General features: G+C 47.5%; 2 protein-coding genes and 1 long non-coding RNA gene across 3 annotated transcripts in view; all 3 read left to right on the top strand.

Moving 5' to 3' along the window:
• LOC105853238 overlaps window positions 1–7,963 on the top strand; it is a 25,761-nt gene extending 17,798 nt beyond the window's left edge. Inside the window, exon 3 of the long non-coding RNA XR_001145086.1 lies at window positions 7,831–7,963. This is a non-coding gene — a long non-coding RNA (uncharacterized LOC105853238). The remainder of the gene's footprint in view (window positions 1–7,830) is intronic.
• On the top strand, window positions 4,094–6,396 carry HOXA4 (homeobox A4). The gene is made up of 2 exons (XM_004676797.2): window positions 4,094–4,808; window positions 5,354–6,396. The coding sequence occupies exons 1-2, from the start codon at window positions 4,181–4,183 to the stop codon at window positions 5,698–5,700; spliced, it is 975 nt and encodes a 324-aa protein (XP_004676854.1). The 5' UTR covers window positions 4,094–4,180; the 3' UTR covers window positions 5,701–6,396.
• The window catches only part of HOXA3 (homeobox A3), an 18,517-nt gene continuing 6,044 nt past the window's right edge, over window positions 7,963–20,435 (top strand). Inside the window, exons 1-3 of the mRNA XM_012720919.1 lie at window positions 7,963–8,012; window positions 12,250–12,333; window positions 15,499–15,559. The gene's annotated coding sequence lies outside the window, so the exon portion shown is untranslated. The remainder of the gene's footprint in view (window positions 8,013–12,249; window positions 12,334–15,498; window positions 15,560–20,435) is intronic.

Raw genomic sequence — 20,435 nt, 5'->3', positions numbered from 1 at the left:
TATCCCAATATATTCCCGTTGGCTAGATTTATTGGTGCCAGGTACATCCAGTGGTAAAGTAAATATTTCCCAAACACTGCCTTCATGGAAATATCAGATTGCTTCCACTGTGCAATGTGTAAAGTTTTCACTCTGGCCAAGAGCTTGAAGCCAAATGGGGGTGTGCCAGATGAAAACATAAGAAAGGGAACAACTGTGGTGATTGCTGTTACAGCAGTGAACACTTCACCACATCTGGGCTGGTGAAATGAAAAAAACCTGAAACCCCTTCTATTACTCACAAAGATAATTATGTGTCCCTTTGAGAGAAAACCCTGTTATTGTATTGTTGGCTAAAACATGTGCCACGACCTTAGAAACACATCCGCTTTGATAATTGTAGAAACCTCTTCGCTAGTTTTTAAAGTAAGGGGAATAAAATACCCACTGAAGATATTGCTTCTATAGTGCTTACTTTTTTATTTGGAGGATCTCAATCTTTAGGCCTCTCAAACAATTCTGTTTAAATTCATATATAAGCCAAATATCAATCATTATGCCTGGGTCATGTTCATTTTTACAAATTGCTGCAAGGGAATTACCCCCAAACATTACTTGGTCAAATAGCTGATAAAATTTCACTTCTCTAGAATCATATTCAATTGTAGGTGTGGTGAAACCCTCAAAAGCCACCATTAGCATTCTGAAATTCAGCCATTCCCGCTTAAGCTCAGAGACGTGCTTCAGATAGAGAATAGTCAGTCTGGGGACTCTCGTTCTAAAGAACAAAGGACAAATACAGTCAATACATTCCATAACGTTTACATTTCCTTTGCTTCCCCCCCCCCCCAATCCCTTGGTTTTTCCTGAGAAGGAGTGACCTGGGCAAAGCACCCTGCTCTCTAAAAGACACTGTATAGACCTTTCAGAAGCGCAAAGTCCAAGGCCGAGGTGAACTTCAGGTCAGCGCGTCTAACAAATATGAAAATGTCGGCTGGTGAAGGGCGCGCCTTGTGATTTAACAAAGACTGTCAATGTGTAAGATTAATAAGAAACAAAATGCACACGGTGTCACTGTTCGGTCACTTTGAAACTTGGGACAGGGTTGCATTCAAGAGTGAAGGCTGTTCCAAATATATTCAAAATGATTCAAATCAGATTCAAACTAGGCAGCAAACACTACCTCCCCTTTCCCTCCCTCTCCCTCGGACTCCGTTCACTCTCCTTCTCCATCTGGGATTCGAGGACTTGATGAAAAGTTATCTCACTTAATGGGATTTTAAGAAAGCTTTTGTTGGGAATATATGTTATCCCTCCACGTGGAGATGGCAAATGTACTTACCAGTTTCCCAAGAAAAGGATAACATTTTCACCCTGCTTGGGACTAGAGCCAGTTGGTGTGCGAAGATTAGCACGCTCCCTCTCTGCTCCATTTCAGGGCATCCCATCTTTTCTCTGGCAAGATGCTGCTGGTAAACTTCAGTTTATTTATTAATTGAGTTAGTGTCTTTCTGGTTTTACTTTGGTGTCTTGGATCTCATGAAAAGGCAAGAGCCTGTGTGTGTGTGTGTGTGTGTGTGTGTGTGTGTGTGTGGCATATGTGTTTTTAAAAAAATGTTTTCAAAAGATTATTTGATTCAATGGAATGATGCTATGGCTTGCAAAGAGAGATTGTGGAAGGATCAGAAAAGGTACTGAGATTGTTTATTGCAGCCATAAATCTTGCAGTAAAACGTCAAAATGTCGGTGTGTGAGATAACACTTGGTGGTCCTGGCTCCGTTTGTGTTTATGATACGGACCACAAAGACAAGTTACAGGCCTTGGGTGATTCTGTGTAAGCCCATCTTCCTAAAGTAATAGAACCACATGTAACACAGGCACAGTTAACTCTCGTTTAGGTTAACCATACACAAAACAGTGCCGTGTCTCGTTAGCACTTTAAAATAAAAATTCAGGAGGTTCTGAGGTTAATGAATTTTGAATTTTGTGTTTTAGTGTCTGTAAAATATTAAACAGACATGGTTAAAATCCTGGTACTCAGGCTCAATATATGAGGAAGAAGGCAAATTTTCCTTGTGTTTTTTCTCTCTGAAGCTTATAGATTCCGGCTTTGTAAATTATATGATGTATGCATATATTATTCATGCTATATAGTACATAACGTGCACATATTAATTTTTCTTCTTAGAGAGATTGGTTTAGACATCTGCATCACGGGCTAGATTTTTTCCCTGAGTCCAGAGAGGATGTCTAAAGATTAGACTCAATGTTGATTTGTCTGGCTCAGATTTCATCAAAAAAATTTTTTGCAGGGTGCCTTATATCGAAAGACAGCACTGACATCCAATGTAGAAAACTTCTTTGTACCACTTTAGGGCAATTTCAGTTAGAAGGCTAACTTGATCCCTTTTTTAACCTCTATTCCTAAATTAGTTTAAAGATTAGTCCCATATAATAGGCTTTATGTGGCTAAGCATTAAATGACTATCCATCAAATGGATATATTCCAGCATTTAGTAACTCATATGAGTAACCAATATAAATGAAGATAGAATTGACATTCCTTTTGAAGTGTCTCCAGGCTTAGGCTGTAATTTTCCTTGTCTGAGGTCCAGACTCAGTTGTGAGAGGCTGTTTATACTACTCTTTGAAAAATCAACTAAGGTGTACCAGCTGAAAAATCCTTGATTTGCATGCCAATATGAAAGTATTTTTAGAATGGTGACTATGCTAGCTTGCACTGTTTTAACCTAGCCTGAAAAGTGAAGGACCTAGGTGTGTTCTGTTACTTACAAAGGGAAAGGGAAAGTGCATATTACCAGTAAAACAGTAGTATTTACTTCAAAGATCAACACTGGGTGGAATTAATAAGTAATTTATTTGTTAATAATGGCATAATTAGTTTACCCATCAAATTTCAATTACCAAATGGCAGGCAACAGTAGTCCTTTCTCCCCTTTTCCAGAGCTACTGATATTGTTAATATGCTAATTTTCAGCAATTCAGAAATTATAGACTTCTGTAAATATAACTTTAGCCATAGACACAGCTTGAGAAGGCAGTATCCAAAAGACAAAATATATAAATTCCTTGGGGGTGGGGACGGAAAAGAAAGGCCCATTGGTGATCAGACTGGGTACAGTGCCTATTCTATCCTAGCTTGTTTGTGTTCAGATTGTTTTGAAATAGGAAGTTGTTGATTTCAAAGCTCAGTTTTGTCCACGCATAGCTTCTCTTCATTTCCATCCTTAGGCCACTTCTCACAATCACACCTAGTAAATGTGTGCATGTTTAGATCCTCACATTGACACCTCCATCACATAATAAAGCCTAGAAGATTATTTTTCTTAGGGGGAAAAAAAGTAGATTCTGTGTCTAAAAGAAAAACCGAAAAGTGCCCGCCCATTTGGTTATATTCGAATGCTTACATCTTTGGGTCCCATTTTTCCTTCAGACGCTTACCCACCCACCCACCCTTTTTCGGCTCCTGCCTGACATCTCAGAACAGGGGCTCTTCCAGCAGACATGTCAAATATTGTGTGGGAAGTGGTTCAACTGGCGAGAACACAGGTCTGCTGGCTTCACTGGTTTTATTCTCCGGTCCTGGCTACCCTCTCAGTCCGGACACTAGTTCCTACCCCAGCGGGCCTCGAACCCCGGAAAGACGGGAGGCCAAGCTAGGCTCAGTCCGAGGTCAGTGCTGGGCCGCGGCCGCCCCAAAACCTAGGCCATTAGTAGGGCACGAGTAAAACCCGTTCTGGGTGCCTGAGAAGACCACACGTCTAGCGAACCCCGAATTCCCAACAGGCTTCAAAGTTGGGGGGAGGGAGGGTTAAAGCGCAGGCTCCCTCCCTCAGGGCCGGACAGTAGCATCCATCACCCACCCGCGCGCTTCCTGATCCGGGTCCGCGCGCGCAGCACTTCCATTGGCAGGGAAGGGTCACGTGAAGTACTGGGCGGGGCGCGCGCGGCACCGAGATGGAACGCGCGCGCGAGAGCGGGCGGGCGGGGGTGGAGCGACTCGAACTTTGGTGGCGTTGGCGGCAGCGGGAGGGGGAGGGGTGGACGCTTGACAGCGGGGGGAGGGGAAGGGAGCGGAGAAAGGGGGGATGGGACGCAAAGCAGGAGGGGGAGGGGCCTCGGCGAGCCCAGAAAAACGACAACGCGAGAAAAATTAGTATTTTTGCACTTCACAAATTAATGACCATGAGCTCGTTTTTGATAAACTCCAACTACATCGAGCCCAAGTTCCCTCCCTTCGAGGAGTACGCGCAGCACAGCGGCCCTGGCGGCGGAGACGGCGGCCCAGGCGGGGGCCCCGGCTACCAGCAGCCCCCAGCTCCCGCAGCCCAGCACCTGCCTCCGCAGCAGCCCCAGCTTCCCCTTGCGGGTGGCAACCGCGAACCCCCCGCCTCCTACTACACCCCACGGGCGGCTCGAGAGCCCTCTTACCCGGCGGCCGCGCTTTACCCCGCTCACGGTGCCGCCGAAGCCGCCTACCCCTATGGCTACCGCGGCGGCTCCAGCCCCGGGCGGCCACCGCTGCCCGATCAGCCCCCGGCGCACGCCAAGGGTCCCGCGCATGGCCTGCACGCGAGCCACGTCCCGCCGCCCGGGAGGCAGCCCCCGCCGCCGCCTCCCCCTCAGCATCGCGCGGCACCCCCTGCGCCCCCGCTGCGCTGCGAGGCTGCCCCCTCCACCCCGGGAGTCCCGGCAGGGGGCAGCGCCCCCGCGTGCCCGCTGCTCCTGGCGGACAAGAGCTCGCCCGGCCTGAAGGGCAAGGAGCCGGTGGTGTATCCCTGGATGAAGAAGATCCATGTCAGCGCCGGTACGTGGCGCCGCTGGGGAGGCGCGGGAGGGAGGGTTGGGACCAGACCAGGGTTCGAGCTTGGGGCGGGTGTTCAGAGGGTAGGGGACCTCGGGAGGGGAGCCCCCAACTGGCCCAGGCTACAGTGGGATGTGGATGTGTGCACGCCAGCCAGCCGCCTGACCCCAACGTGAGAAGCCTTTTGTACCCCGGGTCCCTTTATCGGGAGATTTACGAGACGCCAAACTGTTAGGGCAGTAATTATAGCCCCCATAAATTTAATTGCCCTGGCAGAGGCTTCAGGCCATGTGTCTTTGAAGCTTTTCTTCAGCCCCAATGCCCAGCACCATTCTTTATGGCTCTCGGGTGTTTCCCGTTGTCAATAGCCTGTGAAACATTTTCTTTGCCGTTTTATGTATCTTGCGTGAACTTGGTGTCAGGTTATTATATAATGATGATGTCCAATTGCTCTTCCCCACCCCACCTTCTCTCTCCTCCTCCTTTCCCTCTCTTCCACTCCCTCCTCCTTGGCTTTCTCCTTCGGGGTTACGGGCCGGGCCGAACAGTCAACCCCAGTTATAACGGAGGGGAGCCCAAGCGCTCTCGAACCGCCTACACCCGGCAGCAGGTTTTGGAGCTGGAGAAGGAGTTTCATTTTAACCGCTACCTGACCCGGCGGCGCCGCATCGAGATCGCCCACACGCTCTGCTTGTCTGAGCGCCAGGTCAAGATCTGGTTTCAGAACCGAAGGATGAAGTGGAAGAAAGACCACAAACTGCCCAACACTAAGATGCGATCCTCCAACTCCGCCTCGACCTCTGCAGGCCCACCAGGGAAAGCACAAACTCAGAGCCCGCACGCTCATCCCCACCCCCACCCCGGGGCCTCCACACCCATTCCCTCCTCCATATAATCTGAGCTCTAGAGCAGTTCTTTCCCTCACCTGTTTTTCTCCTCTCTTCTCCTGCCCCTTTCCTCACCTACGCCTCCTCTTGGACCATAACAGACCCCAAAGCAAAACTTAAGTTGGTTTAAAGGATAATAAAAAGAAGGCATTATCCTGGTAAGAGTGTGTGCTGGTTGCCACCCAAGAGAGGACATTGGCCAGGATGCTGGCTGGTGGAACAAGCTGCTGATCTGAACAAGACTTCCAGGTTTGGGTACCTGAGAAGGACTGCTTGGCATCAATAATATTTTTGAGATGGCTAAAGTCCACAGGCAACCCGGGCTGACTGGGGACATGTACATATATATTTGTGGCAAGCAGAAGAAAAACCCTTCCCCCACCTTTCTTACCACTCCCTTTCCCCCATTAAGGCAGCTCATACAAGCTTGTATTGAACTGAATAAATGGGTAGACATGGACCTCACAAGATTATTTAATTCTCAAAATGTATAGACCTTGATAGTAGATGTGACACATTAGTTTTCTTTTCTTGCATTTACTTAAAATATTATTGTAGAGATACTGTCTTACTCTGAGGCACAATCTCCGGGGAGAAGGGAGTGCATTTAGTGCCATGTGTGACTGTAAAAATTGTGGTGTGGCTATATAGAAAGCCATGTGCTAAGAATAAAGTCTGTTTCAAAAAGCATTAAAGTTCTAAGACACATTTGTGTGTTTTCTACTTTTAATTAAAAAAAAAGTTCTCTGGATTGAGGTGCTTGAACTTGCATATAAAAATCTTGTAGATGAAGGCTTGAGTTGTGTTCCTGAGTTGACTTAGATTCTGCTTGCTCACATAATTTGTGTGAGTGTGTTCAACTTCAGCTGAACTCTTGTCAAGTTTGACCTACTGTGGGAAAAGTTCCAAGGAGCAGGAAGACTCTTGAGCTCTGAGAGAGCTCTTCTTCTTCCCAAACTTGGCCAGGCTTTCAGGCTTCAAGTCTCTGTAAGGCATAGAAACGTGTCCTTCTCTGCAATGAAAGGTGAAACCCTGCGGTGCTGTGGGCCCAGGAGTTTCTGCAGCTGTTCTACATGCTGAACTCTGAGCACACTTGGAAAGAAATGGTCCCTTTGGTATTTATTGCACCTTCACACTTAATCTGCCTGTTTCCCTGGAGATAAAAAATAGTTTTTGCAGAGTTGAGATTGCTTTTTCATTTCTTGGCTATTTGTAAGGTCCTCTTCACTAGCTACAGCTTGGGAAGTTTCATTTGTTTGCCTGTTTGTTCCCTTCCTTCTGTCTTTCTTCCTTTTTGAAAAAGAGGCAAGATATTCTGTTCACTCTCCAAAGAAAAGGAAAAACATAATAACACTCCAAAATGTACCCTAAGACAGGTAGAGCTGGGAGTATGTGCTGCTGGAGGAAAGTCAAACTCTGAAGGAGGACCACTTTTGTTCAAATGTTCTCAGATCTTCCTGCTCCAGAGAGAGACCTAGAATAAAAAAAGATTGAAAGTCAAAACCATTTCTCAATCTCCACAACCCTGGTATTTGTTTACTGATTAACAAATCAGTAAAGAGGATTTAAACTTGGTTGTCACTTAGTACTCTGCAAGGAGATATAGAAAATCAGTGCACATCAGCTTCAGAATATTAGAGCTGTCACCTAGCTCTAAATTAGTTCAGTTTTCAGTTCATAGAATGACTTTAGCAGAGATGGGAGAGGCTTCTCACCTGCCTCTGCAATGTCAGAGGATCTTTAAACACATTTTTCCCATCAGTAGCAAACCCTTAGTCAGTGGTCAATGCTGTTATCCTTTTTGCCTCTGCAGGCAAGGGTGGTCAGTTCTCTACCTAGGAACAAACCAGTTCTAAGAGGAAAGTGATTGACACCTGTCTCTGAGGGGCCCCCCAGAAAGTTCAGAGGCAAAAAAACCACGTCTTCCCAAGTCAGGGCAAACTTGGCATAAGGTACATTTTGCAAGGTATGAATGGCTGCCAGGGATTTCTGGAAGCATTGTAACTTCTGCTGAGACTTATTAACCCTACTCCTACTACACGCACTTGTAAAACGAAATTAAATCATGCTGAAAATAGCAATTTTCCCAGGAATCATTAATCACCTCATGCAATAAATACTTCTTTGTAATTCAACAGCAATTCTGAAAGGCATTCTCTGGGAAAAGTCTGTGGAGAATCGAGGGATCTTCTTGCAAATAATGTGGTCTCGGGCAAAGACGCAGCATCTTGGCTGTCTGCTCAAAAAATGCCTAGACTCTCTCGGTGGAAATTGAGTGTCGAGCTGCAAAACCTCAAATGGCAGATTATCATCATTTAAGGTAAATTCTTATATTTCTCCTTTGTAGGGAAGGAGGGAGTAGGACATTCATTAACTTCATACTGGAGGCAGTTGTATCAAGAGTGAAAGGGGTAATTTTCTTTCACTTTTATAGTCTCCAGGAAAGGAAGAGAGACTGTAGTTTTTTCTAATATACCAGGACAAAACGGCATTTTTTTTCAACCTGTCTTGATTATTAAAGTGTTGGTAAGTTCATAAAGCCAAAACGATGCAAAATGACTCAAATGATTATGTCATCTCTTCGGTGTTTTGCTTGTTTCAGGTTTGGACTTTAAGGAGATTTGTTATAACAGCTTAGAAAATCCCACTTTGTGCTTCAAAATCATGCATTGTCTGCTCTTTGCTAGGGCAACCATAAGAGTTCATCCAGAGGACAAATTTTCTATCTCATTAATTTTTTTTTTTAAAGCGAACCCTACTGGCCCCTCAAACCCTTGACCTTTAAAGACAGTATTTTGTGTAAGATCTATATAGTTCTCCTACCAAGTTGACTCTTACACATGCGCTCCTGTTCTTTCTCTTTCTACTTCCTTCTAACACATACTCATTTGCTTTAGTTCTACAGCCAAGCTGTGTATGACTCTAGAGATAAAAGTTTTGTCAACATCTGAAATCAAACTAAATCGGATAGGAGACACTTTAATGGTCACAGTTTGAATTAAGTACTTAACACTCTCCCCCCTGAAGAAAAATGGCACTTTGCAACCTCTCTTTCCTAGTTTTGCTGAAATCTACGATATACCCGGTGTTTTATTACAGCAGGAATTCAACTGTGACAGGCATATAGAGTACTTAATACCCAGGATGGAACTCAAGGGAAGATTACCTAGATATATGGGGGGTGGGTCCTCTGCACACTGGCACTAACTTTATACCCAGCTGTTCCAGGGGGCTCACATTCCCCCACATCAAGGGGTGGGTATACTACCCCTACATCCCCTGCTCCCTTAAGCTTCCAAACTGTGCTGCTCATCTCATCACTGCCTTCCCTCTAGCAGTTTCAATGTAGAGACAGATCAATGATGCTTTAGAATGGGAGGAAAGAAAACCCCCCAAGAATCAATGTAGCCAACAGGAACCAGGGACTTTCCGACTGATGGATGCATTCTGTATGGGCAATAGGCCTGTTTTCTTGTATTTCCTTGGTCTCTGCACCCCTCCCTGTAGTTCTGTATAGAAGAGTTCACCTTTCCCAATGTTTGCTTCTGTTGCCCCATTCTCTATATTGTATAGTAGCACAAGAATAACTATTTTGTCTCTCAAATAATCTGGTTTGGGAAAGAGAGAAGAGGAAGAAATGTATATTCTGTCTACTGGACAGTAGTAGGATGGCTACTGGGATTGTTGTGAAACATTCTAGCCTGAAACATCTCTCTTGGAAGTTTCAGGCATCACTTTTTTCTCAAGGCTCCAAATTCATAGAACACCACTTCTTCCCTTTCAGTCCTGCCCCACTCTTTCAGAGATTGATTCTTGGGGCTAAAAGTGATTCCTTGATGGGAAGAATGTCCAAGGCTAAAGAGATCTGGAGGCCATTTTGGCTTAATCTTTTCAGGTTACAGATGAGGAAACTGAGGCAGTTGGATGACAACTCCCTCCCAAACGTTCTTTATGTTGATGGGATATGTTCTTGAATACAGCCCTTGGACTCATTCTGGAGTTTATTTGACTGGAATGGACATATGCCTTTGGGTATAGCTTGGTGGGGAGGCCACAGGTGTCTGGTAGCAGGGGAAGATGGTTAAGTTCTTGCCTGCTGTGCCATCACATCAGCCCTAGGGGGTTATGTAACCAGAGAGCCTAGCCAGAACATTGAGACAGGTGGGCTGCCCTCTGGGTTTATGAGCACCAGGAAGTCAGGGTACCTGGGAGAGTGGGAGAGTGGTGGGCTTTCCCTGTCCACAGTACTCAAAGTCCCAGAAGGCCTAATTCTACTATGCTGTCCCAGAGATTTTGCTGGCTGTCACTTGTTTGGTAGCTGGGAAAGGGCTTTATCCCCTAATGCTGGGAACTAAAAAAGCCAAATGAGGACCCTGGTTGCAGTAGATAAAGGTGTAGTGCCTGTTGGAGGGAGATATTGAAATTGCAATCTTTGAGGTCACGTGACTCATTAAATAATTAATGCGGATCATCAGGAATGGATTGGAGTCTTCAGGACCTCACTAGGAATGAATCTCTCAGAAGTGAGACCCCAACTCTTATTTGACTTTTAAAAAGCACATACACTCATATTTATCGCCAAAGGATTTTAACTCCTTCAGGAGGGCAGGAGACAGCCCTTCAGCAAGGAGAGATCCGAGGTGGTTGGCCCACTCTGGCCTTGGGGCTTTTTTCCTGCATTTCCTGAGTCCTGGGAGCTTGCTGTGGCTGGGCAAAACGTGAGTTCGGGCTCGGGGTTTTCTGCGGTCACATTCTGATTTTGGTGATGAAGTGGGACGGATGCGCAGACAGTTGGTAATGTTCTGATTCACACTGGGGAAGACTGCAAGATACCACAGGATGGGCGCGCGGCTTTGTTCAATTTTCCCGGTGTTCATAAATCACCGGAGAGCAGGGTGAGCGAGTGAGCAAGCGAGCGCCAAAAACCGCGGAGAGAAAAAGGCCACAGCAACGGTGGCAGCCATTGTACAGGGAGAGACCTGGGCAACATCTCTTTGTGACTCATTAGTCTGAAGGATTTATAGGGAATAGCAGCCATGAATATTTGAATTGGGGATAAGGAAGTAGCAACAACAATAATAACCATAATAATTACTCCCAAGCCTTGCATGTGCTTGTGGGGAGAAGGGTGCTGATGGTGGTAGTAGTGTTTGGTACATAGCAGAGATTTCAGAGGCAAAGCTGAGTGGCAACTTACAGAGTAGCTAAGCCCCACCTTGCTCAGGGTCAGGCCTGGAGTCCCTAGGCCAGGGCAACACTCCCTGTGGAAACACAGGGGGTCGGTCGATATGTACAGGAGAAGGGGGCCCAGCATGGATTCCCAAGTGCTGGATGGAGATAGAAGTGGTCCCAGAGGGCAGAGAGGGGTTGCAGCCACTTGTTCAGTGTGCGAGGGCGCCCTGGAGTCCTGAGATCAGGGGACTTATCAGCCATTTGGTAGCCTTTCTTGATGCTTTCAGCAACATTGCACAGAAGCATGAGAGCCATCCAGGGCTTGTTGAGGCAGGCTGGAGTCTGGGGAGGTTACTCAGGCTGGGGTGAAGGGTAGTGGTATAGGGCTGTGGAAGCAACCCACCTGGCAGTCCCAGCCTAGGGGAGAACTTATGCAAGGCAGGGAAGGCCCAGTGTGGTAGAGGATACTTTACCCCTTTTTGCAGTCTTCCTTATCCCCTAACCACCCTCTCCAAAGTTAGCTGATGGCTGCATGTCCATTTGCTAGAGGGCAAGAGAGTTGTAAATATTGTGGGTGGGGTATGGTGCCAGCAGAATTAGGGCTTGGAATGAATATCTAGCTGCTGGGCAAGGTGGTGCTGGGTAAGACCCCTGATCCTGTATTGTCCCAGGCCTGCCTGTCTCCTTCCCAATTTCCTCTATTTCTAGTAGTCAGAGTTGGCCTGCTCTGTGGAGAGTGGATGCTGCCATTGTCCCACCAGCCCACTGGGACAGAGGTGATGCGCCCAAGGCTTGAATTAACTCTGAAGATAAAACCTCTCAAGACTGCCCACTGCTTATGGACTTAGTCTGGGTCTGATTTCGTGCCATTGAGCCAACAGAAATGAACTCTACTAGTGAGGTTTCAGGAGAGTCTGTGATTGAATGCTCCCAGACAAGGCTTCCCTTTGTTTGCAAAAGAAAATAAAGCATGCATTCACATTCCCTGAGTTGAGGTGCTGAGGAGTTCTCTGAGCAGAGCAGGCACCACTAGCAAAACCTCTTCTGCTTTTCTAGCTTTCTCTGCCTCCTTCATTTTCTTCTTCTCCCCTCCCCCCATAAAAAGCAAGAAAATGGAGAATGTGGGTGCGGAGATGGAGTATGTATTTATTTTACAAAAATAAATCACCATCTTCAGGCCATTTGTAGACTGGAACCTTTTGAGCAATGAGTGCAATGCATGGACGAGTGCTCTGGCGACTCCTCCGTGTCCGCGTCACCCTGGGGGCCACCCTGGCTCCCTCACCCTGGGCGCATCCAACTCTGGTCCTCCAGCTCTCTTCCTTAGCAGCCACTGTTCGTTCACTCTCTGCTCTGCATTTTTTTTTTTTTTTTTTGGTCCACAGAGCGCCTGGACACCGGAAAAGGCGATTTCCTGAGCACTGGGAGTTGGAGACTATCCCCCCGGTCCTTCTTAAACATCTTTGGAGGTAAGCGCTATGCCAAAGCACTCTGCCGCACAGGGCTTAGCACCTGGCCTCTGCGTGGAGTTTACGCTCCCTGGCAGCAACAGCCGGTTGAAAGAGGTTCTGGTCAATATTTAACTTCAGAGGAGTTTTTGGAGCTGGGTTCTCTTCAGTTGCAAGCTGCGAGAATGCCGGGCTTCAAGCGGACAAAGAGTCTGCCCCCAAAGCTGCGTTGTGCAGGAGGGGCGTCTGCAGAGACTAAAGATGTGTGTGCTCGAATGGGGGTGGCTCAGAGGGGTGTGTTTGTTTCTAGCGGCAAACCCCCAAACAAGCCACTACACGGAACCAGATTTATCTGGAGAACAGAACACAAGTAGAGGCCACGGGCAAAGCAGCAGCGGCGTGGGCTGCTCTCCTTGAGGACTGTTTGCAGAGGCTGTGGAGAGACTGTGAGTTCGGAAATTGTCATCAGTCCCACCTCCGCATTCAGGAAACCTGTCTCACCGCTTTGCAGTTCCTTCTACCCTTTTGCCTTTCTTTCTCTTGAGGGAAGTTGCTGTATTTCAGATATGTAGGCCTTCGCAGGCAGCGGGTCTTCTCGTTCCTCTAGGCAGGCTGATTGCTGTTGTTTCCATGGGAAGAGGACTGGTTTTCTGTCTCCGCGTTTTCTTCTCCTATTTGGAACAAGGGAAAACTCTTTAATTTTTTTTTTAAGTTCTGGCTTAATTTGTTCTTTTACTTTGGGATGCAGGGAGGTAATTACTGTGGTTTATTACCTTGTAAAAGATCCATAAATTTCGTGCCTATTTGGGGGAGGGGCTGTTGGGATAGCGTTCAGAAGCCTGGTATAAAGGAATTGGTTTGCTTTGTTCTTTCAGGAATGATATTTTAAAAAGTTTCCTGATGTTTTGTTTTCTATTTCCTAGTTCTCAGTCTTTCCTAAAATTTGTTCCCCAGATAGATATCAGTTTGTTAATTAAATGCAAAATACCACTCTTGGATGCTCTAAAGCAGGCATGGTATTCTAAATACAATTGTTTTTCTATCAGAAAGGAAGTGAATAGTAATATCAAAGCTAGGTGGGTTACTTTCTTAGCTACTGTATATCTATGTCAAATATAGAAGGGACATTTCAGGAAATTGCAACTCAGTGTGTCCATATGACCTGCATCTCTGCAGGCATCAGAATCATCACTTGTATAAATAGTTACAGGAGTTTGAGACAATGTATATAAAATGATATACACATCCATATGTGTCCAGAGAGCTTGGAGTCCATTTGTACTGCAATTGCACCCACAGGAAATATGTCATGTTAAATAATAATCTATAACCTTCACCAGAAAAAAAAAAAGTGGGAAAAGAGCATTACCTGACACTGAGCAGAAAAACCACTAGAGTTAACTAAAGAGAGAAAAATGTTAAGTGTATTTTTGACAGAGAAATCAGATTGCAGTGTTTGAATACAGATATATCTAATCAGCCAACAGCCTTGCAAATATTGACTAAAGCTCTATCCATGGTTACCTGTTCCTTCTAAGACAACTTTCTGCCTACTTTTGTTCTGGTGGTCTGAACCCAAGGGCTTGTGTCCTTAGCCCTAGCCAGGAGAAGTGAGTGGAGGGGGATTAGCCACTAGATTTCCCAACTTGGGCCTAGATACTTGAGCACCTCTAAGCTTCCTTTGGAACTGAACTTTAAAAGGCCTAGAGCTTGGTTCCAGGAAAGGGGACTTCAGAGTGGTAAAGGAAGACTCAGTTGCCCAGTTGCCCCGTTCCCCAGGACTTACCCAGATCTTAGTCTCTCTTAGGGAAGCCACCTCCTAAGTTAAATTTCCTTTAACCTCCTCAGAATTTCCCTCTTTTCATCCCACCAAATCACAACATTCCACCCCAAGTCCTAATGTTAATTGTTAAACAGCAGTTGGAGCATTAACTGTGCTGTTAATAATAGTGTGGAGTTTCCTTTGCTGGATTGAGCTGCCTGCCACTGGGCTTTGCTGGCGTTAAGGCATTTTTCTGAAGGGTACCAATGACTTTTCCCACTGATTTATGGCCTTGGGAGTTTTTGGTTAGCTCCAGACTGTTCTGAGAGTTCTGAAGAAGGCCTCTTCTCATCTTTGAGTTGAAGTCTCTGAGGAAACTTTGTTGTGGGGGGGGGGAGGGGAGTTTTCAAAAAGATTGGCAATACCGTTAGCTCCTTTCTAGTCTACTTGGAGAGTTTATAGTGAAATATTGGAAGGGTAGGATAGTGTATTAGTGACCTGAGATCTTGGGAGATAGAAAGTGCTTTTTGGAAATCAGCCTTTGGTCCTGTTGTCTATCCCTCAAACCTGAGAGAAGCAGGTTTTTACTTTACTTTTAGACTATTACTTTTCCAGCTTTCTAGTTTGTGAGCTGGAAAAGTTCACATAGAGATTTTCTCCCAGCTGGAATATTGCCACCAGCTTAAGCCAGGGATCACTTCCAAGGGATTAGTTCTCCTTCTCTTTTATTGCCCATCTGATTTGGATACCCCCATGACCAGGACCCCTTACTGAGGGCCTTACATTCTCACCAGGCCCCTTCTGTTCCCCTGCAGGGGAGGAGAGGATAGCAAGAATCACGCACAGCCTCCTGTAGCTGCTACAAGTGAGTCCTCACAGTTAGACCTAGCCAACTAAAGATCTACTCTCAAGGAACAAAAGAATTTGGCATGAGGATTTTACCACTGCAGAGTACTCCCAAAGTTCAGAAAGTAAAAATGGAAAAGAGGAGCTTTTTAATCAGATCATGAGAGGAGAAGTGCTGAAGTCAGTGGACATTGTCGCCAAGCAGAATGCGAAGGTGGGAGTGGGGGAACTTACTTGTTCCAGCCTGTTTCCTCCTGAATAGATGTGGTCCAGTTCAGTTTGCTAGCGAACACAGAGTTGTCTTTGGGGAGGGTGAGCAGCCCTGTCTGTAGAGTTCCAGGCTGTCTTGTGGATTAATTCAGGGGATGCCCTCAAGTATTGTCCCCCCCCCCCTTTTGCAGAAACAATATCATTTCCCTTTACATTTTCCACTGTTAGAAGCACATTCAGTGTCAGAAGCCTTTAATTTCATGTATCACTCAGCTATGCACTGAAGAAACGCGTAAGTGCAGGTTTGGCCAGGGAACTGGATCCTTTCAGATTTTGCAAAAACCCTGACCCTCCATCTCTTTCCTAAGGGGCCTCCCAAGGAACAAAACCAGTTGGACTTGGAGGAGGACGTGCTTTAGCCTTTGTCAGGTAATTATGTGTCTTTTGGGTTTATCCAGTGGCTGTGGTGTATTGCGTGGGTGTTAGCAAATCCATACAATGGCAGACTGTGAGGGAGTCCACTGACTAGTCCAGTCATTACTGGGTTTTCTTCTGGAAACAGGGCCTGAGTCTTGTCTTCCCATGTTCCAGTCAGCAGGCCACAGAAGACTGGAGTGCTGTGTATTATGGGTTCAGCTTGTCCCCAAGCAGAATACTATAAGGAAAGTTATATGAGCATTGAGAATAAGGACAATATTGCTGTTCCTTTGTGTTTGAAGTGTGTGTAAAGAAATATAAGCAAAGATAAGTGGCCTGGCATGGCACGTGTTGGCAGGGGAGGGGGTAGGGAGATGCCCCCTTGTCCAACAGCCCTAGACAAAACTCTTTTCTGCCCTGGTCAAGGTCCCCCATTTCCCCTCCCCCAAATCTAAATGTTCTGCTTGGAAACCTAGTTCCTTCAGTGATTCCCTATTTCAAATAAAAGGATTTAAGTTGACGTATGACCACGTGAGCACATAATACAGCGCATTATTGTGGCATTTGGAGCGGAGACCCAGGCGGGCTTTGCCTGTGATTACGTTTTCTAGATTCTCTACAGAGCGAGAGCTTCCCCCCCCCCACCCCTACGCACCCACCTCCTCCTTCTCCTTCCCCCTTCTCTGGAGAGCGCTCTCCTAGCGGGTTGCAGTTTTCAAGCTCATGAAGCAGTTCTGGGCGAGCTAGCCGATGGGACTCGAGGCTACACCGGGAGGATGGAATTTATTTTAAGGTATTTCCGCTGATTGTTCATATCTAGAGTGAGTTATTGCTATGAGAGACAAAGGTCAGGCGAGGAGACCCTGGTTCATGGACAGGACCCTCAGTCCCTCTCTTCCTTTGTTTCTCCTTTAGAACTGAAACCACTTGAAAGGTTCCTGGGAGCGACTCAGATTGAGTTTAATTTCCTAGAAGGTGTTGGGGATGTAACCAAAAAAAAGGTGATGGGCAGCTGGGGGCTACTAGGTGGGGCTGTAGCCTCCAGCGCCCCGGTGGCTTTGTCCACTGCTGCGGGGCAGGGCTTGAGCCGGTGAGGCTGAGCCCCAGGCAGAGGGATGGTCCTGAAGCGCCTACCGCCAAGGTGGCCGGCGCTAAGCTTGCTGACCGGGACTGCCTGGACTGAGTGGGGGCTGGGTGATGATAAGGGGAATTGCCCTTAGGTTGGTGTGTTTGCCGGCAGGGATGGAGGGTTAGGGATGACCTGGGCAGCAGAAGCAGCTGGGAGAGGGAAATCAATGAGTGTGTAGTTGCGCTGCCATTTTATTGATGATGCTTCGGGCTACTTTGTTCAGTGCTGGGTTGCAGGACGCCCTTTCCTACAAGCCAGACCGAAAGAAAGAGCGGGACCCAAAGGATGAGCCATTGTTTCCCCAGGACCCTCTGCCCTGGTCGGGGTGGAGAACAGCTCATAAGTAGGAGAGGTTTGGGGTGGGGGCTGGCATGCCGGTCGGTTGCCTGCAACCTTGGTTATTCTAACATTAGGAGGACAGAAAAAAAGATTGAGACCTTGATTTTGGCTTATGAATGCTTGAGGCCTGGGATTCCCCCATGCTCACCCCTGTTGGCCCTGCAGCAGCGGCCTGGGAGAGTTGGAGCACTGGCTGGAGCGTCCTGGGCTGAAGAAAGTCCCAAGGAAGTAGAGGTAGACATTTCTGACTTTAGAGCCCCAGAAACGAGGCACTATAGCCAGGACAGAGGCAGATGAGAGTTAAATGGTGTGCTTCTAAATTACTTGGAAAGCCTGAGCTAATTGGGCTTTGGGGACTCAGCACTCTTGGGGAGGATAGGAACTCTGAAAAGATGTTGGAAACTTCGCTTTCCTCAGCTCTTGGAACTCTGAGACCAGAGGAAAGGGAATGGCCACAGAGAATCAGGAATTAAATTTGCCTCCAGACTTTTTTGGTTAAGCCTTATTATTATTATTTGTACTTGAAGAGGGGAAGTCAAATAAGGCTTCCCCCACTTGATGGGATTTACTTCTCCAGAACAGAAGGGTCACTCTGTGCAGCCCCCACCCCAATACCCATGCCGGCCTCAGTGCTAACCATGTTTAACTGAGGCCATTTCAAGTGCTCTAAAACACCCCTTGGAAATAAAATGTAAGCTTTAATTGCTGTTCAATTACTTGTCAGCATTTCATATGATTTATGACCCAGTTCTGGTGCATTTTTGACCCAGTTAAAGACTCATAAATAATATAGTTTCACTAGAAAGAATGAGAGAGGGAATAGAGGTTTGTTAAAGGCATCTTTTTATTGTCGTTTCAATGCCAGCAAGCAGAATAAATATCTAAGGATGGACTCTTGAGCCATTTCTGTATAAAAGTGTGCACAGTAAGAAGCCAATAGTCCCATTTATAGAGCACCAGTTGGTTTTTCCTCTAAGGAAAGAGCTAAAGTCACTCCATTACAACTAAACTACAGCTATAAAGCAGGCTAGTCCCCTTTTACCATCACAATACCGGCTTTGCCCACACCGGCAAGGTTATTTCCTCCCTTATTTTTCCTCCCTATTCTGTGCTCAACAATTATGCCTCTTCGTGCCAACAATCATGTCTCACCTTCCTCTCTGGCTGCGCAGTCAGCCTCGGAGGCACCCGCGGCCCTCGCAGACATGTCCACAAGGAGACCCCCATGAAGGGCAGGAAGGCACCAGTGCACCTTCAGCTTCCACATATTCTTCTGGTGCTGAGGAGGTGTTTTCTTCTAAGTCCTCAGGGGCCAGAGACCGATCAGGGAGTACAGAGACTCAGGGGATTTGGGGAGCCAAGGGATCCTCTCAGCAAAGAAAATCTCAGTGTTTTTGGCGGAGCCGGGTGAATCGCCGGGAGATTTGCCTACAAAGGGCACAGCGGAAGCGGCGGGTCATATCTGGTGGTGGAAATCGATAGGCGGTAATTTCTTTTTAAAATCAGTATCAGGCAAAAAAAAAAAAAAAACCGTCAGCGGTTATAAATTGTTTCTAAAATCACCCCCCTTCCTTTTCTGCAAAAGCCAGTCCTTTGGGTTTCAGAAAGGTCTGAACCCCGGCAGTCTGTGTGCCAGTAGCCCTACTCCAGTCTGGAGGTCAGAGCCCCACGTTTATCCGCCGCCACCCGCCACCCAGAAGCCACCTAGTCGGAGGCTGGCAGGCCAGGTCGGAGCTCCCGCCCCAGCTTCCAGTTGGCTCCCGCAGATCGGCGGCAGGTCCCGGCTCTTCGCCCGGCATGGTTGGCCTTGGCCGGGTGGGAAAGGTAGCCGCCCTGGGCACCCCAGTCCTCACCCCCGAGCCCTGAGCTCCTAGGCCAGGGCTGTTTCCTCGCCTGGCAGGTTCAAACGGAGAGCCGGCTTTCCCTGCAGCTGGCTTAGCAGAGAAGGCGGTGAGAGTCGAGTCAGCAGTTTGGAGGAGAAAGTGCGGGTTGATTATTGACCCACGCCTTCTTTCTTCAAATGCCACATCCGAGCCCGCCGGTTTGAAGAGAAAATGCCGCCGAGCGGATTTTTGCGGCCGCCTCTCGCCTCCTACGCCGCCCGGCTTCCCCTTTCAAGTTGCGCTGCCGCAATATGCCATAAGGAGCAAGTGTTTGCTGTTTTGTGCTCTGTTTACAGCTTTGGGGCGCCGAGTCATAAATCTTGCCTAGCCATAAATGACAAAAACCATTGGTATGCATGAGGCCACCCTAGCCCGAAGTGCTTTTTGATTTCTCCCTTTTCCTTTGGCTTTGTTTTTGCTCTAAGGTGACACTTTGACTCCCTGACAGTTTAAACATACTACTTATATTTTTAACACCTTCCTTTTAGAAGGACCGGCGTTGACACCTTGGAATTGCACGAAAGCTCCATTTCTCTCTTTTTGCCACACATACACCCTGACAGAGTTCACTTGTGAATTTGGGAGTTGAGGAGGCTTTCGGAGGGAGCAAAAGCATCCTCCTTAAAGTTGTGGCAATATTATCAGCTACTCTCTGGCCCTTTCCCCTGCTCCAAGTCCCTGCATCACGCCAGTTAGGGAAAAATGTGTGTCAGAGATGCCGGTTCAGTTGGCGTCAGAGCTTTGTGTCTTTCCCGGGAGTGAGTTTCAGGTCTGTACAGTGAAATGGGCACAGGAGAGCTGGAGACCCAAGTTTCCAGGCACCCTGTGTGTACCTGAGCTCAGAGAGTCCCATTTCACTGCCGGGATAAGTATCTCTCTTCCAAGGTTATTTCCCGCCGGCTGCCAGGGTTTCAAGGATTTCTGATCAAAAAATGTAGGCAGCTCAGTTGGTTCTTAGGAAGTTTCTCTCTAGAAAGCAAGTCCTATCCTAGCCCGCCCTCCCTCCCCCCAGGCTTGGCTTGAGGTTCTTGGATGGGGTTTGGCAGGTGAGGTAAACTGTCCAAAGTCTGGGGAACTCTCTGCTGGTTTTCTTACCCCTCGCCACCCAACTGGAAGTGACCAGGGCAGAGGGTGATGGGGTTTCTCAGATTCCTATGAAATAGAGCCCTGCAAGATAGCCCCTTTGTGAGAGCCTTTTGTCCTCATTAGCATAATTTTTCTGGACTTTAGTGACGCCTAGGAACGAGGAGAGGGAGGGCATTGGGGGTTGGGGGGAGGCTGCCCTCCTCTCCCCGCGGCGGAGCTCCCCCTCTCGTTCCAGTCCCTCCCCTCGCCTCGGCCCCTTCCCCCACGCCGGCCCGCGCTTCCCCCGCCGCCTCGGCCTCCCCTCCCGCCCGCTCCCAGCACCCCCACCTCACCCCCCGACCAGACGCTGCTCCGCGTGTAATATTCATAAGAAACATACCCAAGTCGGTGCCACTAGCCCAGGCAGAGCCCCGCGCCGCGCTAGCGCTTATCTCCGGGCCGCGGCCGCTGC

Source organism: Condylura cristata, unplaced genomic scaffold, assembly GCF_000260355.1.
Source record: "Condylura cristata isolate star-nosed mole 26May11 unplaced genomic scaffold, ConCri1.0 scaffold00005, whole genome shotgun sequence".
Classification (NCBI taxonomy): domain Eukaryota; kingdom Metazoa; phylum Chordata; class Mammalia; order Eulipotyphla; family Talpidae; genus Condylura; species Condylura cristata.
The sequence above is the reverse complement of the archived record's forward strand: the minus strand, read 5'-3'. Positions and strand labels throughout refer to the sequence as shown.

What these genes read in the sequence shown, in the direction of transcription:
- HOXA4 (XM_004676797.2), top strand. Translation starts at nt 4,181, where the DNA reads ATGACCATGAGCTCGTTTTTGATAAACTCCAACTACATCGAGCCCAAG. An exon ending in GAAGATCCATGTCAGCGCCG is followed by an intron (nt 4,809 to 5,353) that starts GTACGTGGCGCC and finishes CGGGCCGAACAG; the next exon opens with TCAACCCCAGTTATAACGGA.